This window comes from Rhinatrema bivittatum, chromosome 10 (genome assembly GCF_901001135.1).
Source record: "Rhinatrema bivittatum chromosome 10, aRhiBiv1.1, whole genome shotgun sequence".
Lineage (NCBI taxonomy): Eukaryota > Metazoa > Chordata > Amphibia > Gymnophiona > Rhinatrematidae > Rhinatrema > Rhinatrema bivittatum.
In genome coordinates this window covers 108234370-108252379 of record NC_042624.1, presented here as the reverse complement: position 1 = coordinate 108252379, position 18010 = coordinate 108234370, and the positions used below count along the sequence as shown (strand labels likewise).

The following is an 18010-nucleotide window of genomic DNA, read 5'->3' as shown; positions in this document are numbered from 1 at the left end:
AGGGAAGGGTTTAAAAGCCTTGCGGGTGGCATCTAGCCACGTACGTAACGTAACTATCCTGAAGATTTTGTCCATCTTTATTTCTTTTATGTGAATCCAGGCTGTTGTTTTGTGCCTCAGGTTCTGAACCTTTTCCTTCTCTGTAATGGAGAACGTGTAGACCCCCCTCAGTCTCAGTCTAGCTCCCCTTCCATCCTTAATCTAAGTCCATGCCACTAGTTTGCCATCATTTCGTCTTTTCTTCTCATGCTCCCCAGGCCACCTTCCTTGTGGATTCTTGGTAGCTGAAGAGGGCAAACGACCTTCACTAGGGGGGAGACTTCCTCGATGCCAACACGAGTAAGATATGACGGGGCAGGGGAGAGCGTCCCAAGGTCCCATTCAAATGCACTATTCTGGAGGAGATTACAATTCAGTGGAAAGCTGAGGACTGGGCATTTGCTTTACATTCACAATGTAAGGGAGAGTTAGCAGCTCTGAGAGTCTGAGATCCTCCAGCTGGAACACCTCACTTTTCTCTTCTGACTGAATGACAAGTCTTGCTGAGCGGGTGGCACTGATTTTTATTTGGTTTTGGTTTTTTTTACAGTAGTTGGTGTCTGAAATGATTTTTCCTCTCTTGGTGTCTGGGAGGCTTGTTATTTTGTAGAAGTGCTTTTTTTTTGTCTCTCTCTTAAAATGCTTGGGGTAGATTCACCTATCTTGAGGACCTAAAGAAGCTCTGGATGAGCTGGAGCAGGCTGGGCAACTTAATCCAATCCCTTGTAGATACTTTTCTAAAGTCGTGGGAAGGACCATGGCGGTGTACAACCAGGAGAATACGTCAACATGAGGACATGAACAAAATAAAAACATTGAACAACAGACAAAGATAACATTTATTATTCAGCGTCAGACCAGAGGCTGAATGGGAACAAACAGAGAGAAAATGAAAGTACAACAAAGCATTTTGGGGCCTTCCTGCTCTGAGCTGTAGAATATATTAGTGGCCTTATTTCCTTATGTATGACCCTCCTTATCGGATTATGCCAAGTCCCTTTGCTAATGATGGTCAACTTGGATGTCCAATAAGGGATAATGGAAATAAGGAAGCCAATGCATTCCGCAGCTCAGCAGACAAAAAACATCTCCCCATACACCTCCAGGCCCTGCACCATCTCCTTTACACACTCCCTGAAACACTTATTCACTCTGGCTTCACAGGAATCAATGGGGAAACCCCCAGCATTACAGAACAAACGTTGCCCTCAGTAGCTTGGGAAGGCAGCAAGCCTCACATGCTGCAGCCTCCACAAGAAAACATGAATGCAAATCCCATCTCTTCCATTGCTGTATTTGACAAGGTGATGCCCTGGTCACAAAGGGGGTAACATGTCATACTCAGTTAAACAGACTCTCTGATGAATTTCCACTCCCATTTTCTCAATGCTAAGGTGACGACCAACTCAGATATGCTTAAAGCAGAGAAAAGCTGCATGGAAAGGCAGGGGCAGGGTGAAAAGGTGCCCTGTTGGTCCCACATGTGGCACACTATGGGGTACCTTCAACAGAGAAGCACCTGGAAAAAAAAAAAAGGGACAACAAAATTAATACCTTTAACAACTAACATTCTCAACAGTTTTGTCATAGAGATATGCACAGACCTCTAAATAAAACCTACTCAAGCTCTCTGGGATGCTGCACCTGCAGTGGCTCCTTCTCTATCCTCAACTTCCTTCTCTGCTTTCACAGTTCCCTCCTCGAGCCAGGGAAGACCCTGACAGACAGAAGCACACAGCACATAAATGTCTTGCAGACTTTCACTGGCACAAGTGTTAGGAAGCCTCTGATCAGTCTATGGAGTAAACATGCTTATCGGCAGCCCAAAGGCGTATTCACTCAGGGTCCTGGTGAAGTGATGGGCACCGTTGCATTGCTCTTCGGAGGCAGGGATGAAGGGAGCTAGCAGCCAGGCCAAAAGGGGGTAACCATTATCATCTACAAGCACAGAAAGAAAGTGACAACCTGTGAAAGGCTTTGTGTTAACCTATGGGCATTGTTTTGGCAATCAGGAAACTTAGCCATCACATCACAGTTACCAGTATGTGATGCTCTCACTGGCAATAGAGCCAGATGTTCAGATTGTGACAATCGATGTCTGGTGCCTTGGAGGAACTGCAGACTCTCCTGACCTTTTTTTTTTTTTTTTTTTTACTGCCTGTTACTTACCGGTAACTCACTCATTTCTTCTCTGGATAGTATCTTAATTTCCTTTACTTTGATTACTATTCTGGCTCTTTCCTTCACCTCTCTCTGACCACTCATTTATTTTTTGATTTTCATGCTGAGTTCACCTATGCCCACTTTCTGCTTCCCTTCTGTCGGCAAATGCCGTGGACGCAATTCAGTCCACTCCGCCACAGAAACTGTACTGCTTCACCTCTTTAACCACCTTCACCTATCCATTCTGCTTCCATTCCCTGATCTAATATCACCAGGTCCCAAGCAGGAGGCATCAGACAGTGACTCCCCCATTCCTCACCAGATCCCGAGCAGACATCGTCAGAGGGACGAGTCTCCCATTCTCTGAGGTCATCAGATCATGAGCAGGCAGCATCGGACGGTGACTTCCCTGCTATCTGATGTCACCAGATCTGAGTGGACAGCGTCAGACGGTGACTTCCCTGCTATCTGATGTCACCAGATCTGAGTGGACAGCGTCAGCTGCCATCTCTGGCGTCAGATGGCGTCTCTCCCAGATTCTGTACTCATCAGGCAGCTTGTAAAACAAGTCGCTTTAACCGGTAAATAGAGGAGACAGGAGCAGCTATACACAGACCTTTGGAAGGCCCTGATTCACTAAGCATTTTTCCCATAGACACAGAATGGGAGAAGAGCCCTTAGTGAATCAGGCCCTTACTTTTTCACAGTGACTTTTACCCCTGGAGGGTGTAAACCAATTTCTATACTGATGGTCTGTGAAAGGATACGCCAAATGCATGCAATGCCGAGGGTGAACCAGCAGACTTACATCCTACGAGAAATCCCTAACTCTGAAGCCTTTTCCCCTCCCTAAGAGCTACACAGAGCATTTCAGTAATACTCACTTCCCCGGCCAGCCCAAGCTGCTGGGAGGCTGGCTTGGCATTCCTGTGCTTGGCTTCTACGGGCCAAGAATGGCATTCGGGACTCTTGCACACATGATCATCCTGCAGAAAAGTGGATTCTGGGCAGGTTGGGGGAGCAAGGGGAGAATTATCCAGTCCACAGATGTATTGTGCACAGTTAAGAGCCTGCAAATGTTCTTCAGAGCACTCCTGGACAAAATGATCACTGGATAACCTTCATGTTGGTCCACTGAACAGTATCAAGCCTGGGCTGAATGGTGCAAACCACCGGTTCCTGAAGTTCTTACTATCTTGGGTTCTTTATTTGTCTGAAGCAAGACAACACAGGGAGTAAGAGATTTTTAAAAAGCCAGCTTCCCCCTTAGTAACGCTTCTCCTGGCCAGCCTCCATTTCTGTTTGGATGCAGTTTCGTCTGTAAGGTGTCTCTGTAGTTGCTGGCCCCGTATTTTCGAGAAAAAAAAAGGGACAATTATTTTAAGGGGGGGTTTCTAAAGACAACTCAACAAAGATCTATTTTTTGTTCATTATGGAATAAATAGCCTGATTAGAAATGGTCAAGCCGGGTCCAGGCTCAAGGCCCTGCAGCCGTGCTATTGGCTGTCACTCAGGGGAACCTGAGCTCGGATCCCATCCCTGTACTCTGTTCCCTGCTCGGCCGGGGCTGAGGATGCTGAAGAGGCAATGTTCACAGCCTCCTCAGGAGGAAGTCCTGGTCCTTGCTCAACAGCGAGAGCTAGCAGCCAGGCCTAGGGACCAGATGGGCATGCTCCAAAAGGGGTGCAAGGTCGCACAACTCCTGGCCACGGACTGACACCGCAATAGCTGGCCAAAGCGAGGGAGTGTGCTGTAAAACAGGTGCAAGGGACCTCCAGGTACCTGCACATGAATGCTCACGATGCAGGTTTCCAGCCCTGGCGCTGACTGAGGTGGAAGAATAAACGAGTAAGAAGTGCCTGAACCTCTGAGCCTTGTTCAAAGGTTCTAAAGAAAAAGTAGAAAAGAAATTATGGCCAGAGGATGTGGTTAGTGCAGTTAGTGTAGCTGGGTTTAAAAAAGGTTTGGATAGGTTCTTGGAGGAGAAGTCCATTACCTGCTATTAATCAAGTTGACTTAGGGAATAGCCACTGCCATTACTGGCATTAGTAGCAAGGGATCTGTTACCCTCCCCGCCCGCAGCCGCCCCGCGCATAGGCCTGCTCACCTTCATGATTCCACGACGACCTCCCTCACGGTAGTAGCCAGCCCTGCCAGGCCCCGGCGTCCCGCAGCGGCGGTCACCGGGCCTTCCACTGCACACCAGGCCTCACGCCAAGGCTCGGCGTCCTCTGCCATGTTAGCCACGCCCTTACGCGCGTGCGCACTGACCGCCCAGACTCATGTAGGGCCAAGGGCGGGTCTTAGCTCCACGGTGCACCCTGATTGATCCCTCGATATAAGGAAGTTCCTGTCTATGCTTCCTTGCCTTGGCAATCGGGTCAGTTTGTTCTAAGATTGCCTCTGCGTTTCTTCCTGCTCTTGCCTGTTCCTAGTCTCGTTCCAGGATCCTTCTGTTCCAGTTCTGTTCCTGACTTGTTCCTGCATCCTAGTTCCTGCGACCTGCTTGCTCCTGTATTCGTCTGTCTGTCAACCCAGGTAGTACCCTCGGACTGTCTTACTGGTACTGACCTCAGCTTGCTCCTGACCTGCCTGCCTGCCTCAAAGACCTCAGCTTGTTCCTCACCTGCCTGCCTGCCTGCCTCAAAGACCTCAGCTTGTTCCTCACCTGCTTGCCGTCTGCCTCAAAGACCTCAGCTTGTTCCTCACCTGCCTGCCGCCTGCCTCAAAGACCTCAGCTTGTTCCTCACCTGCCTGTCTGCCTGCCGCCTGTCTCAAGACCGCAGCCTGCCTTTGACCTCGTCTGACCTCCGGTACCTGACCCCTGCTTTACTGACCATTCCTCGGACTGACCTCAGGATCTTGACATTTGCCTGCCTGACCTTGTCTCCAGATTCTGGCTCTGTTCCTTGTCTTGTCATCACCAACTCTGTTCTGGTTCTCCTTCTTCCAACCAGCCTCCAACTTCGAACCCGATCGCGCTTCCCCTGTGTCCATGGGCATGCCGGACTTTCATTCTCTCAGGAGACTCTGCGAGGCCCACCTAAGTCCAAGCGGCCCGGGACCCTACGGGCTCCTCCTGGGGGGGACCTCGGGCTTCCAGTGGTGAAGCTCTTCCTAGCCTCTGTCTCCTCCAGTGCTCCGCCCCCTGGGGGCAGTTACCTCCTGTTCCCTTTCAGGAGGCCTTCCCTCACTGTCCCAGGACAAGGGTCCACCCCCGAGCGCAACAGGATCTACTTAGTGTTTGGGATCCTGCCAGGTACTTGTAGCCTGGATTGGCCACTGTTGAAAACAGGAGGCTGGGCTTGATGGACCCTTGGTCTGACCCAGTATGGCAACTTCTTATGTTGCTATAGATATGTTTTTTCCCCCAGTTCTGCGGTAATTCTGCTTTAACACAGTAGCACTTTCCCAGTTTAGGGTACAGGGAGGAATAGTTCTGGTATGGTAACTAAACACACACACACACACACACACACACACACATACTCACACTCACACACACACACACACTCACACATATACATACACACACACACATACACACACACTCACTCACACACACACACACACACATACACACACATATACATACACACACATACACACACACACACACACACACATGCTCCTCGCCCTACCCCCTCTGGCAGTCCCAGCTTAGCGGCTGAACAGTCCTGCACTCCCATCCTCTGCTTCCAGTCTCTCACCATATGCCTGTCTTTTACAGTTCTTTGGTGCATGACGTTCGTGGAGTGGATAATTAGCTAAATGAATTAATTGACATTCATACTTGTAATTAGCAAATGGTTACAAACAGCTAGCCTCATTGGGACAACTACAATTTCAAGGGGAGTTATGTTAAAATACTGAAAAATCATTAAGAGTAAATAATGAATGCTCATTGAACGCCATGATTACAATGCCTGTTACACCTCCCTCCTCGTAATAAAAGCATCCCTCTCCCCCCTCGTAAACAAGCCCTCCTGAGAGGAAAACAACTCTTGAAAGCTTCCTGCAGGCCCTCCTCTCCCGGGAGGTGGAAGGCTGGAAGGACATGTGTTGGAGATGAAATATAAGGCAGATGGAGAGTGAGGGATAATAACTGCATGTTCCTGTTGGTTTTTCTTCTTAGCACAATACACTAATAAGTATGGTGCCAAGGTTTGAAGGAGGTGCTTTCTTTTTTTTTTTCAGTGTGGCAGTAGTAATTTATGGATCTGCATGCAAAAAAAAGTCTTAATGTATCAAACATTCAGTGTCGCCCTTATGCCCCAGGCTTACAGAGTCAGAGGAGCTGGTGTCAAGCTTAGAGCCCTGTGTAGTGTGGCTGTGATTGTATCAGGGGATTCTGCTGCTGTCCGAGACGGGTGAAAGCAAAGTGTGGCTTCTTTACAGAATCAGAGACATAATGCCATCCCTAACTGGGCATTGTAAGGGAAATATCATGCACCCAGGGATCATATATTATGCTCATTAAATTAGGAGACGTTGCAAACAACAGGTTCACGGTTACATTATTTTTATGTCTTGGGATCGGCATGCTTGCGGACATCTTGCCTTCTATCTCTTAGATGCCAGGACGTATCCCAAGATGCACCTCTGTCAGGTGACATCAGAGTGCCGTTTCCTTTGCAGTCTGAGAGCTGCTATGTTTGTCAGAAAGCACCGCTGATGCTAACACTAATGTCAGCGGCTCACCACAAGCCTTTTGTTCATGCTAGATTGCTAGGGAGGGATAGGGGATACACGAGACATAGTTCAAATGAGAAACGGTTCTGCTAATTACGCACAAAAAGCAAATGCAGCACAGAACAGCTTCACTCTTTCTAGGGTCATAAGAACATAAGAAAGGCCAGACTGGGTCAGACCTAGCTCAATTGAGCCCAGCATCCTGTCTCCGACAGTGGCCAGTCCAGGTCGTAAGTACCTGGCAGCTCCCATAAGGTAGAGCTATTTCCTGTTACTGACTCCCAGGAATAGCAATAGCTTTCGTTAGTCTATCTAGCTGCATTATGGACTTTCCCTCTAGGAACTTGTCCAAATGTCTTTTAAACCCCACTATGATAGTCGTCTTGACCGAATCCACTAGTCAGATATTCCACAGCTTGATTGTGCACAGAGTGAAAAAGTACTTTCTATGATTGAACATAGTAATATACTAAATGATAGTAGATAAAGATCAAAAAGACCTAGCCAGTCTGCACAGAAGCAATTTTAGGTGCATCTTACCCAAAGAAGATCAAATTCCCACATGGAACCCAACCTCCATAAGAACATAAGAAATTGCCATGCTGGGTCAGACCAAGGGTCCATAAAGCCCAGCATCCTGTTTCCAACAGAGGACAAACCAGGCCACAAGAACCTGGCAATTACCCAAACACTAAGAAGATCCCATACTACTGATGCAATTAATAGCAGTGGCTATTCCCTAAGTAAACGTGATTAATAGCTGTTAATGGACTTTTCCTCCAAGAACTTATCCAAACCTTTTTTGAACCTAGCTACACTAACTGCACTAACCACATCCTCTGGCAACAAATTCCAGAGCTTTATTGTGCATTGAGTGAAAAAGAATTTTCTCTGATTAGTCTTAAATGTGCTACTTGCTAACTTCATGGAATGGCACGTAGTCCTTCTATTATTTGAAAGTGTAAATAACCAATTCACATCTACTCATTCAAGACCTCTCATGATCCTAAATACCTCTATCATATCCCCCTCAGCTGTCTCTTCTCCAAGCTGAACAGCCCTAACCTCTTCAGCCTTTCCTCATAGGGGAGCTGTTTCATCCCCTTTATCATTTTGGTTGCCCTTCTCCATCGCAACTATATCTTTTTTTGAGATGCGGCAACCAGAATTGTACACAGTATTCAAGGTGCGGTCTCACCATGGAGTGATATAGAGACATTATGACATTTTCCGTTTTATTAACCATTCCCTTCATAATAATTCCTAACATTCTGTTTGCTTTTTTGACTGCTGCAGCACACTGAGCCGACGATTTTAAAGTATTATCCCCTATGATGCCTAGATCTTTTTCTTGGGTGGTAGCTCCTAATATGGAACCTAACATCGTGTAACTACACCCAGGGTTATTTTTCCCTATATGCAACACCTTGCACTTGTCCATATTAAATTTCATCTGCCATTTGTATGCCAATCTTCCAGTCTTGCAAGGTCCTCCTGTAATGTATCACAATCCGCTTGTGTTTTAACTACTCTGAATAATTTTGTAGCATCTGCAAATTTGATAACCTCACTCGTCGTATTCCTTTCCACATCATTTATATATATATTGAAAAGCAACGGTCCAAGTACAGATCCCTGAGGTACTCCACTGTTTACCCTTTTCCACTGAGAAAATTGACCATTTAATCCTACTCTCTGTTTCCTGTCTTTTAACCAGTTTGTAATCCACAAAAGGACATCTCTTCCTATCCCATGACTTTTTAGTTTTCGTAGAAGCCTCTCATGAGGGACTTTGTCAAAGGCCTTCTGAAAATCCAAATACACTACATCTACTGGTTCACCTTTATCCACATGTTTATTAACCCCTTCAAAAAAATGAAGCAGATTTGTTAGGCAAGACTTTCCTTGGGTAAATCCATGTTGACTGTGTCCCATTAAATCATGTCTTTCTATATGCTCTACGATTTTGATCTTGAGAATAGTTTCCACTATTTTTCCCAGCACTGAAGTCAGGCTCATTGGTCTATAGTTACCCGAATCGCCCCTGGAGCTCTTTTTAAATATTGGGGTTACATTGGCCACTCTCCAGTCTTCAGGTACAATGGATGATTTCAATGATAGGTTACAAATTTTAACTAATAGATCAGAAATTTCATTTTTTAGTTCCTTCAGTACCCTAGGATGCATACCATCTGGTCTAGGTGATTTGCTACTCTTTAGTTTGTCAATCTGGCCTACAACATCTTCCAGGTTCACAGTGATTTTGTTCAGTTCATCTGACTCATCACCCCTGAAAACCATCTCCGGAACTGGTATCTCTCCAACATCCTCATTAGTAAACACGGAAGCAAAGAATTTATTTAGTCTTTCTGCAATGGCCTTATCTTCCCTAAGAGCCCCTTTAACCCCTCTGACGTCTAATGCTCCAACCGACTCCCTAACAGGTTTCTTGCTTTGGATATATTTAAAAAAGTTTTTATTATGAGTTTTTGCCTCTATGGCAAATTTCTTTTCAAATTCTCTCTTCGCCTGTCTTATCAATGTTTTACACTTAGCTTGACAATGCTTATGTTTTATCCTATTTTCTTCAGATGGATCCTTCTTCCAATTTTTGAAGGATTATTTTTGGCTAAAATAGCCTCTTTCCCCTCACCTTTTAACCATGATGGTAATTGTTTTGCCTTCTTTCCACCTTTCTTAATGTGTGGAATACATATGGACTGTGCCTCTAGGATTCTATTTTTAAACAATGTCCAAGCCTATTGAACACTTTTAACCTTTGCAGCTGCACCTTTCAGTTTTTTTCTATTTTCCTCATTTTGTCAAAGTTTCCCTTATGAAAGTTTAATGTTAGAGCTGCAGATTTACTTATTGTTCCCCTTCCAGTTATTAGTTTAAATTTGATCATGTTATGATCACTGTTGCCAAGTGGCCCCACCACTGTTACCTCTTTCACCAAATCCTGCGTTCCACTAAGAATTAAATCTAAAATAGCTCCCTCTCTTGTTGGTTCCTGAACCAATTGCTCCATGAAGAATCATTTATTACATCCAGGAACTTTATGTCTCTAGCAAGTCCTGATGTTACATTTACCCAGTCAATATTGGGGTAATTGAAATCTCCCATTATTATTGCACTGCCAAATTGGTTAGCTTCCTCTGATTTCATCATCTGTCTGACCATTTTGTCCAGGTGGACGGTATTATACTCCTATCACTCCAGTCTTCTTGTGTCCCCTGTAGGGTTGCAACTCTTGCTTTGTGCAGCTTACCCCATGCATTCCAGGAAGTACAATGCAACCATATCACTGCTGCCCTGGGCTGTAACCATCACTCAGTGAAGGCTTCCCAGCGCTTTATTACCATTTTCCTACCACTGGGGATCCTCAGGCCGATATTCAGCACCATTTACCTGGATAAGTGGGGACTTGTCCATCTATCAGGCCAATGCAATACTGTGCGCTCAGGCTAGCACACAGGTTAGTGCACATCCGTAACCCCCAATGCAATAAGGGGATCAGCGCATATAAACCGCGCATCTAAACCAGGGCGCAGCTAATAGCGGACATCACATGTAAGTGCCATGTTGATGAGGCTATTAGCTGGCATTAAGTCTTGAGAAGCCTCAAAAGTTGAACAGAAAAGCAGAAAATACTGTTTTTCTGTGGTTTCTCCAACTTAATAGTGTGGCGATATTAAGTTGGAGGAACCACAGAAAGCAACATGAAAAAAACATTTTTTTTTTAAAAGCCTTGACAGCAGTGAGACTAAGAAAAGGGATGCTCAGTTTAGAAGCGTCCCATTTTCCTAATCTGTGGCTGTAATGCCAGCTAATAGCCTCATCGACATGGTCAATACTGCATCATTGCTTATATTTGGACATTCTCCAGCATTGCCCCAAGGAAATTAGGTATGATGTCTGACTAAAATCTGGTTATTTATCCAGGCTTTTACAGTCTTCAATTAATTTTATCAGTTCTTGTTTATTTATTAGATTATTCTTGGCCTTATTTTGATTTAATTGGCTGAAGGAATTTCTATTCATTTACTAAGTTTGTTTTCAATTTATTTTCTTAAAATTGTTTGCAATTAATACTTAACATTGCTGGTTTATTTAAGTTTTAACATTGTTTTATGTGTTGCTATTGTTTGAGCTTCAAACATGCTAAAGCAGCCTGGAGAGACAAAATAGCTGGAGACTCCAGGAGGTAGAGGGAGCTCTGAACACTATTTCAAGGGGGAAAGAAAAAACTGAATAAGAGTTCCTTAGGAGACTGAAAAGCTGGCCGAACAGGATGTGCAAGGCTGCTGGGAAATGTAGTTTGGTGACTTTTTGCAGAGGACCAATTAAAGTGAAAGCAGCAGCCACAGAAAGCTGGGAGACGCAGCTGAGGCAAATTACAAAGCTGTTAGCTTTGGTCAGGGTGGTTACAAGAGAGAGGAAGAAGGAATCAGATGGAGACAGAGAGCCAGGAAGGAGTCCCCTGGAAGCAGAGATGTGTGCAGTCCCTTTGGTTAGGATTTGAATCTGCTAAAGGGTAGGAGATTATATATGATCCTAAGGAACTGGGCTTGCCTACAGCAAAGTGCCAGGAACCTTACTGGGGTGATAATGATATCTCAGAGAAGGAGTCAAACCTTACAAGTATGAAGTGAACCCTGATGTCTGAAATAAAGCTGTTTTTACCTCCATCTCCGAGCCCAATGTGATCCAGAGGACTATCAGCGGGTTCTTCAAGCCAAGGTGGCAACCTGTGACAGTAAACATTTGTCTATGTTTTTGATTGCTTTGAATATAAATGGGTAAAGGAAAGAAATACTACAAGGGAATCCAGCAGCAGCTCCCCCAGGCTCACTATCAGGCCGATACAGTAAAGCGCGCTCAGCTGAGTGCACTGTTTAACCCACGGTTGGATGTGCGTTTTGGATGCGCGTCCACAGCCCCTTATACCATAAGAGGTTTAGCGTGTCCAACACCCCCCCCCCCCCCCCCCAAAAAAAAAACCCTAATAGCGCTCATCACATGCAAATGCATGTTGATGAGGCTATTATCTATTTGCCCCGGATACAGAAAACAAATTTGTGCTTCATCTGCACATTTTGCGCTCAGAAATTAACGCCTGCCCAAGAGCGGGCGTTAATTTCTGAGTGGCCCAAAAAGGGGTACAGAAAAGCAGAAAATGCTGCTTTTCTGTACATCCTCCGACTTAATACCGTGCTGGCGGTCAGGTCAGGAAAAGGGACGCTCAATTAACAAGCGTCCAATTTCCTGTGCACAGGTTAGGAAAACGGTTGCTTGTAAAATCGAGCGTCCGTTTTTCTAACCCACCTGACAGCCACCTCTCCTGGTCCAAGGAGGCGCTAGGGGCGCGTAATTGTCCCCAGTGCCTCCTTTTAACGTGACCCCCCTCGTTTAAATATTGTATCTCGCGCCCAGGAGAGGTGGATGGGCCCGACTTACTGTATCGGCCTTTGCCGCGGTGTTCGGTTCAGCCCCTCGGGCGGTAGAAATTCGTCACGAGCAACTGGCGCCAGCCACCACCCCTCTCTGCACCTTCAAGCACTGCTTATGTCCTGCATCTCCTCCTGCTGCTGCTTTTCTGGCTTCCTTCACACCTCCAGCCATTCCCACCCCAGCACTTCAAGCCACCACTCTCCCTCCCCCACCTCATCCTTCTGCTGCCTTTTGGGTCCTATTACCCCCATCTATTCCAATGCCTACTGCTACTCGAGTCAGTTCCCACCACCAGCCGCTGCGGTCTCCACCCCCTGAGGGTCCTCCCCTTACCTCTTGCCACTGCCATCGCTCCATAAAACGTTCCTAAACTCTCCCTCCCTCCACCAATAGCACTCGCAGCTTCTCCTAGACACATGCCAACTCTGCGGCCTGTACACAACTAGTCTGGTCCTTTTTTTTTTCCTGCTGGAGGCTTCCCCAGCGAAACCAAAAGCCCCCATTCCTCGTTCTAAGGCGACCTTGTTAGAAGCAGCAGAATGGCACATTAAGGTATAGTGGCTGGCTGTAAAACCTTTCCCTATGGCATACCTGTTAAAAGGGGACACAGACCTGGCAAGAAAGACCCTCCTGTGGATGGATGTGAGATTTGTGCTTGGCGAGAAGATGATATATACTGTGTACTCGTGGGCGAAGGCTCTACCCAAGACTGCTCTCTGCAATGTGCTTGCCCCGTGGTGCTCCTCTTGTCAAAAATGCAAACAGTACCACACTTAGGAAATAAGAGGTAGTTTACACGTGGCGTGTTAAGGTCTGTTTTTTGTGAAAATGCAGGGCTTGAATTTGTAGACTGAAAGGACGTGGAACTATGGAGGGGGTGAGATGGGTGGGATCGGGGACGGGATTTACCTGTGCAAAGGGGTGGGGCTAGAGCCAGGTGTGAACACACACTCACACACCCACACACACACACCCACACACACTCACACACACACCCACACACACACCCACACACCCACACACACACTCACACACACACTCACACACACACCCACTCACACACACACCCACACACACACCCCCCCACACACACACCCCCACACACACACACACACACACACACTCATACTCACACACACACCCACACACACTCACACACACACACCCACACACACACTCACACACACACGGAGTGGCTGTCTGTCTCAGAGGAAGCAGCTCCAACACTCTCTGTTTTTCTCTGCTTCCTCCAAGGGCTGGGGGGGGGGCCATGAATGATCCATGCAACTGCTGACTCTGTTCTGTTTCCTCAGGGGAGCCAGAATGGAGGATGTACACTGCCAGCTGTGCTCAGTTTTCTCAGGTGCCAGAAGGCCGTTCTGGGGGTTGTTCTGCCAGAAATGAAGCCCTCGGTAATGGACACAGAAAAGGGGTTGAATAATAAGTTTGAAAGTTGCCAGCAGCAGTGCCATTCATCAAGATCAAGGCTGAAGCCTTAACCAGTGGTATTACCGCTTGCAACTTTCAAACTTGTGCTAACTCAAACCTTTTTTGCATCCATTCTTTGCTCTGCTTCAATATCACCCCTTTCCCTTCTGTTCTCTGCAATACAGGAGAAGAGATGGGGGAGGGGGGGGAACAAGAGAGGAAGGGCTGTGCTCTCCGTGTGCTTCAGACTCATTCTCTCTTCCCCTCTTCCCTGCACCCCTACTGCTCTGCCTCTTAAGCCTGAAAAGAAGTGCCGGAACTGCACTCCACCCCGACCCCCCACAAATGAAGCCCTGTCTTTCCTTGAATTTCTAGCAGAATTTTAAGTATAGAACACGGCTCAACACGTAATTAGATGCGCGTTTTGGACTCGTTTCCATAACCCCTGATGCAAAAGGGGGGTTAGCGCGCCCAAAACGCACGTCCAATCAAGCGCATGGCTAATAGCGCTCATCACATGTAAAGGACATCCTGACGAGGCTATTAGCTAATCCCCACGATGCAAAAAATTTCCCACGCCGTCAACGTGCCTTTGCAACATGGCAAATTTTGCATTGTAAAAACCTAAAATTCCTGCTTTCTGGGATCTCTCCTGCTAGTACCATCGTGATACTAAGTAGGAGGGACCACAGAAAGCGAAATCATAAAAAAAAAAAAGTTTGCAAAAAAAAAAAAAAATTCCGGGTGCCCAATATACATCCACAATATATACGGTCCAAGTCCTGTGTATTGTGGTTGTATATTGTGCCGGAAGTGGGAGAAAACTGATGCTCGTATTGAACGTCCGTTTCTTAACCCACTGACAGGCACCTTTCCTGGGCGCCCGATGCAGAGGAGGCACTAGGAATGCACAAAATATTCTTTTTTATGACTATGATTTTACAGTTATGATTGTTTGATTTCTTGATTTTAATGTTTTTTGAAGAATGTTTCTGTGTTTCCATTGTTGCTCTGCATATGGCTTGTTTGTGGGGGTTCCAGTTCAGTTCATCTCATAATGTTTCTATGTATACTTTCTGGTCTTAGTCTGAATTTGTTCAGGGTCTGCCTGTGTTCTCCATGTGTGACTGAGGTGAGATATTCTGCTACCATATGATTTATTTGTAGGGATTTACAGCAGTCTGATTTGTTCTGTTTTCCTAATAGAAGGTGTATTGGTGTTTTAGGGCCTGGTGTAATATGCGTAGTATTGCCTTTCAAAGATAAGGTCCTTAGGATTGTTTTGGGATGGGAGGTTTACTATATTGTAATGATAATTCCATTTATTCATGGCTTTCTGAGGGCCAAGCCCACACGCAGCCATCAGACAAAAAGTCTAATTTCATAGGAGTTCCAAGTGTCTTCTGGTTGGCACCGCAGCAGTGCATGTAAATACAATATCTATGTTGTAAGTGATGATTTTGCCTCAGAAGACTGTACTTTCAAATTTTCTTTGTGGTGCAAAATTTGTTCTAAATGCATAATTTAATTGTGTGTATCTGTAAAAGGTGTGGGAGGGTGTGTGAGGGAAGGGGGTTGACCTGTGTGCAAGGCTGTAAGGTTTGCCTAGGGTACCTAATACCCTTCCTTTGGCCATGGGTTCGTTTGGGGGTGGGGGTGGAGTGTCACTTTTTAAAAATAAGATTGCTGGAGGGAGCTGGGCTTTTCTATTTTTTTCGGATGGGCCGGGGACAGAGACTGAATAAATGGGATGGGGGGTAGGCAGCAGAGTAATAGTACAGGGCATAGCAAAAAAAGCCAGCACCGGCCTTGCTTGCAGGCATTGGGAGCATCAAATAAGGAAAAAAAGGCCAGCTCTGCATGAAAACTGTTCTACACACACATATTCGGTAATCAACCACTGCTATAAGAAAAGAAATGTACCAGATGGCTCCTGCTCATTCAAGGAAAGGCCGAGCCAGTCCTGGTTTTACCCGGCCGTGGTGCTTACACTGTGGAAGTAAGAGCCCGGATAACCCGTAGCCGCCTGGGATCCCCATAACAGCCCGATCCAGTAAAGTCCGTGGGAGAGCGGACTAACGCCCGCTCTCCCGGCGCGCGCACCGGCCCCTCCCCGGTGCGAGTGATCCAGTATTTAAATTAGGCGACGCGGTGCAAACGAGGAAAAGGAGGCGCTAGGGACACTAGCGCGTCCCTAGCGCCTCCTTTTGGCCTGGAGCGCGGCTGTCAGCGGGTTTGACAGCCGACGCTCAATTTTGCCGGCGTCGGTTCTCGAGCCCGCTGACAGCCACGGGCTCGGAAACCGGACGCCGGCAAAATTGAGCGTCCGGTTTTCGGCCCGACAGCCGCGGGCGGAATTCAAAATTTTTTTTTTTTTTTTTTTTTTACTTTTTTTTACTTTTGGGGACCTCCGACTTAATATCGCTAAGATATTAAGTCGGAGGGTGCACAGAAAAGCAGTTTTTACTGCTTTTCTGTGCACTTCCCTGGCGCCGGAAGAAATTAGCGCCGACCTTTGGGCAGCGCTAATTTCTTAGAGTAAAATGTGCGGCTTGGCTGCACATTTTACTTACTGGATCGCTCGGGAATACCTAATAGGGCCCTCAACATGCATTTGCATGTTGAGGGCCCTATTAGGTGCCGCGGGTGGGCCGCGTGTTTTCCTCCCCTTACTGAATAAGGGGTAAGGGAAAACACGCGTCCAGAGCAGGGTGACAGTGCGCTCCGACGGAGCACACTTTACTGGATCATAAGCGAATCGTTAGTGGAGGAAGCGCCGCTCAGCCTGCAGAATACCGCGGAGAGACTGCAAAGCGCCACCTTAAAAAAAAAAAAAAAAAGCCCTCGCGAGGCCCATTTAAGGAAGTAGGAATGTGTGCAGCCAGCGTGACGCAGAGCTCAGATGGAAGGCCCGGAGGGGTGAAAAGTCCCAGCAGGTGGTCCTGCGCTTTCTCCTTCAGGCAGGTCATTGGCCGATGGGATCGGCCTAATGTTTCACAGCTGGGGGGGGGGGGGAGGATCGGCGAGAAACTCCCAGAAATCGCGGGCAGGATCCCCCCCACGGGAGCGAAACTCTGGTCCGGGAGGGACGGGTCCGAGCTGCCGCTGATCCAGGAGCTCCTGCCTCAGGTTAGTTTGCCCGGCATTGTAAGGGTGGAGAATTTCACTGGCACGTATGCAGATCTAAGTCCCTGGTGCACATACAGCCGCCTAAGGCTTCTTGGGAAAGTTTAAACACTTTTGTTTTCCCCTCACGAGCCGGCGGACAGGGAAGTTTTCTTTTGACTCCAGTGCGGATTATGTAGATGGGTGGAGCAGCATTGGAATCTGACGGAAAAGCAGATTTAAGTTAGAAAAGTGCACCCTATGCTTAGAGCTGCTGAGAGGGGGAAATGCTGATCGTGCGGGGATAAAACGGCACGTTTGCCACACGTGTACTCTCCTTCACTTTAGCGATGTTTATCTGCCAGTTCCGCCGGGAATACTGTATCGCCCGCGAACCATCAGCTTTCGTAACGAGCTTTTTAGTTAAACGTCAGAAAATATAGATTGAAATGAAAGATCAAGCAGCCTCTTTTTTTTTTCCACGCACCGTAATGGAAAAAGAAAAAAAATATGATCTAATACGGTTTCAAGAAAACTGGAGTCTGCTGTTATTCAGGGCTCTTCTATCGGGCTATTAAGCTCCTCTTTGATTTTCATTTCAGGGTCAGGCTGTCATAAATTAACACACAAGAAGGTGTTAAGGACAAAGTCCAACCTGATAGCTGACAATAGAAGGCCTCGGCTTACAGCCCGTTATATTTTGAAATGGTCTTATTCCAAAGTTTACATTCTCAATGCACTTTACGGATTATTCTCCATCATCTTTGTCTTGCATCCCCTTGATTGTTAACATGATAGAATGATTTTTGGTTTTTTTTTACGTGCATACTAGAGAGGCCCGGCCATTCCTGCATGGGATAATGCTCTACAATCCCACACAGGGATAATTACTTGTTTAATAAAAAAAAAAAGAAAAGTTTGAGGCTTAGCAAGTACCAAAACAAGTCTTTTTCCTCTCTACTGTGGCTTTCGGTTCAGTTGGAAGGGGTGTGGTCCCACTGCAGCTCCCTCATAGGCTCAGCAGGTAAGGGCGTGCCCCCATTGCAGCTCTCTCATAGGTTCAGCAGAGAGGTTAGAGGGCAGTTGCTATTCCAGATGGGACTGAAAGATAGAAAAATACTTCATATGA

General features: G+C 46.6%; 1 protein-coding gene and 1 long non-coding RNA gene across 5 annotated transcripts in view; one reads left to right on the top strand and one right to left on the bottom strand.

Annotated features, from left to right (window-relative positions):
* Positions 1 to 849: 849 nt before the first annotated feature.
* On the bottom strand, positions 850 to 15886 carry LOC115100162. 2 transcript variants are annotated; one of them, XR_003858981.1, is made up of 4 exons: positions 15767 to 15886; positions 11581 to 11645; positions 1661 to 1977; positions 850 to 1558 (listed from the first exon to the last, which is right to left on the bottom strand). It is a non-coding gene; the product is annotated as an uncharacterized LOC115100162 (long non-coding RNA). The 2 variants fall into 2 exon arrangements; XR_003858980.1 differs by having other exon boundaries at positions 15700 to 15880.
* A 715-nt stretch (positions 15887 to 16601) lies between these two features.
* Positions 16602 to 18010, top strand: part of ACOT11 (acyl-CoA thioesterase 11) — a 50408-nt gene continuing 48999 nt past the window's right edge. For 2 of the 3 annotated variants that reach the window (XM_029618852.1, XM_029618853.1), the window contains exon 1: positions 16744 to 16905. Coding sequence is in view for 1 of the 3 variants with exons in the window: in XM_029618851.1 (XP_029474711.1) it covers positions 16648 to 16736 (89 nt within the window). In the remaining 2 variants the exon portion in view is untranslated. The other variant, XM_029618851.1, reaches the window with a different exon arrangement.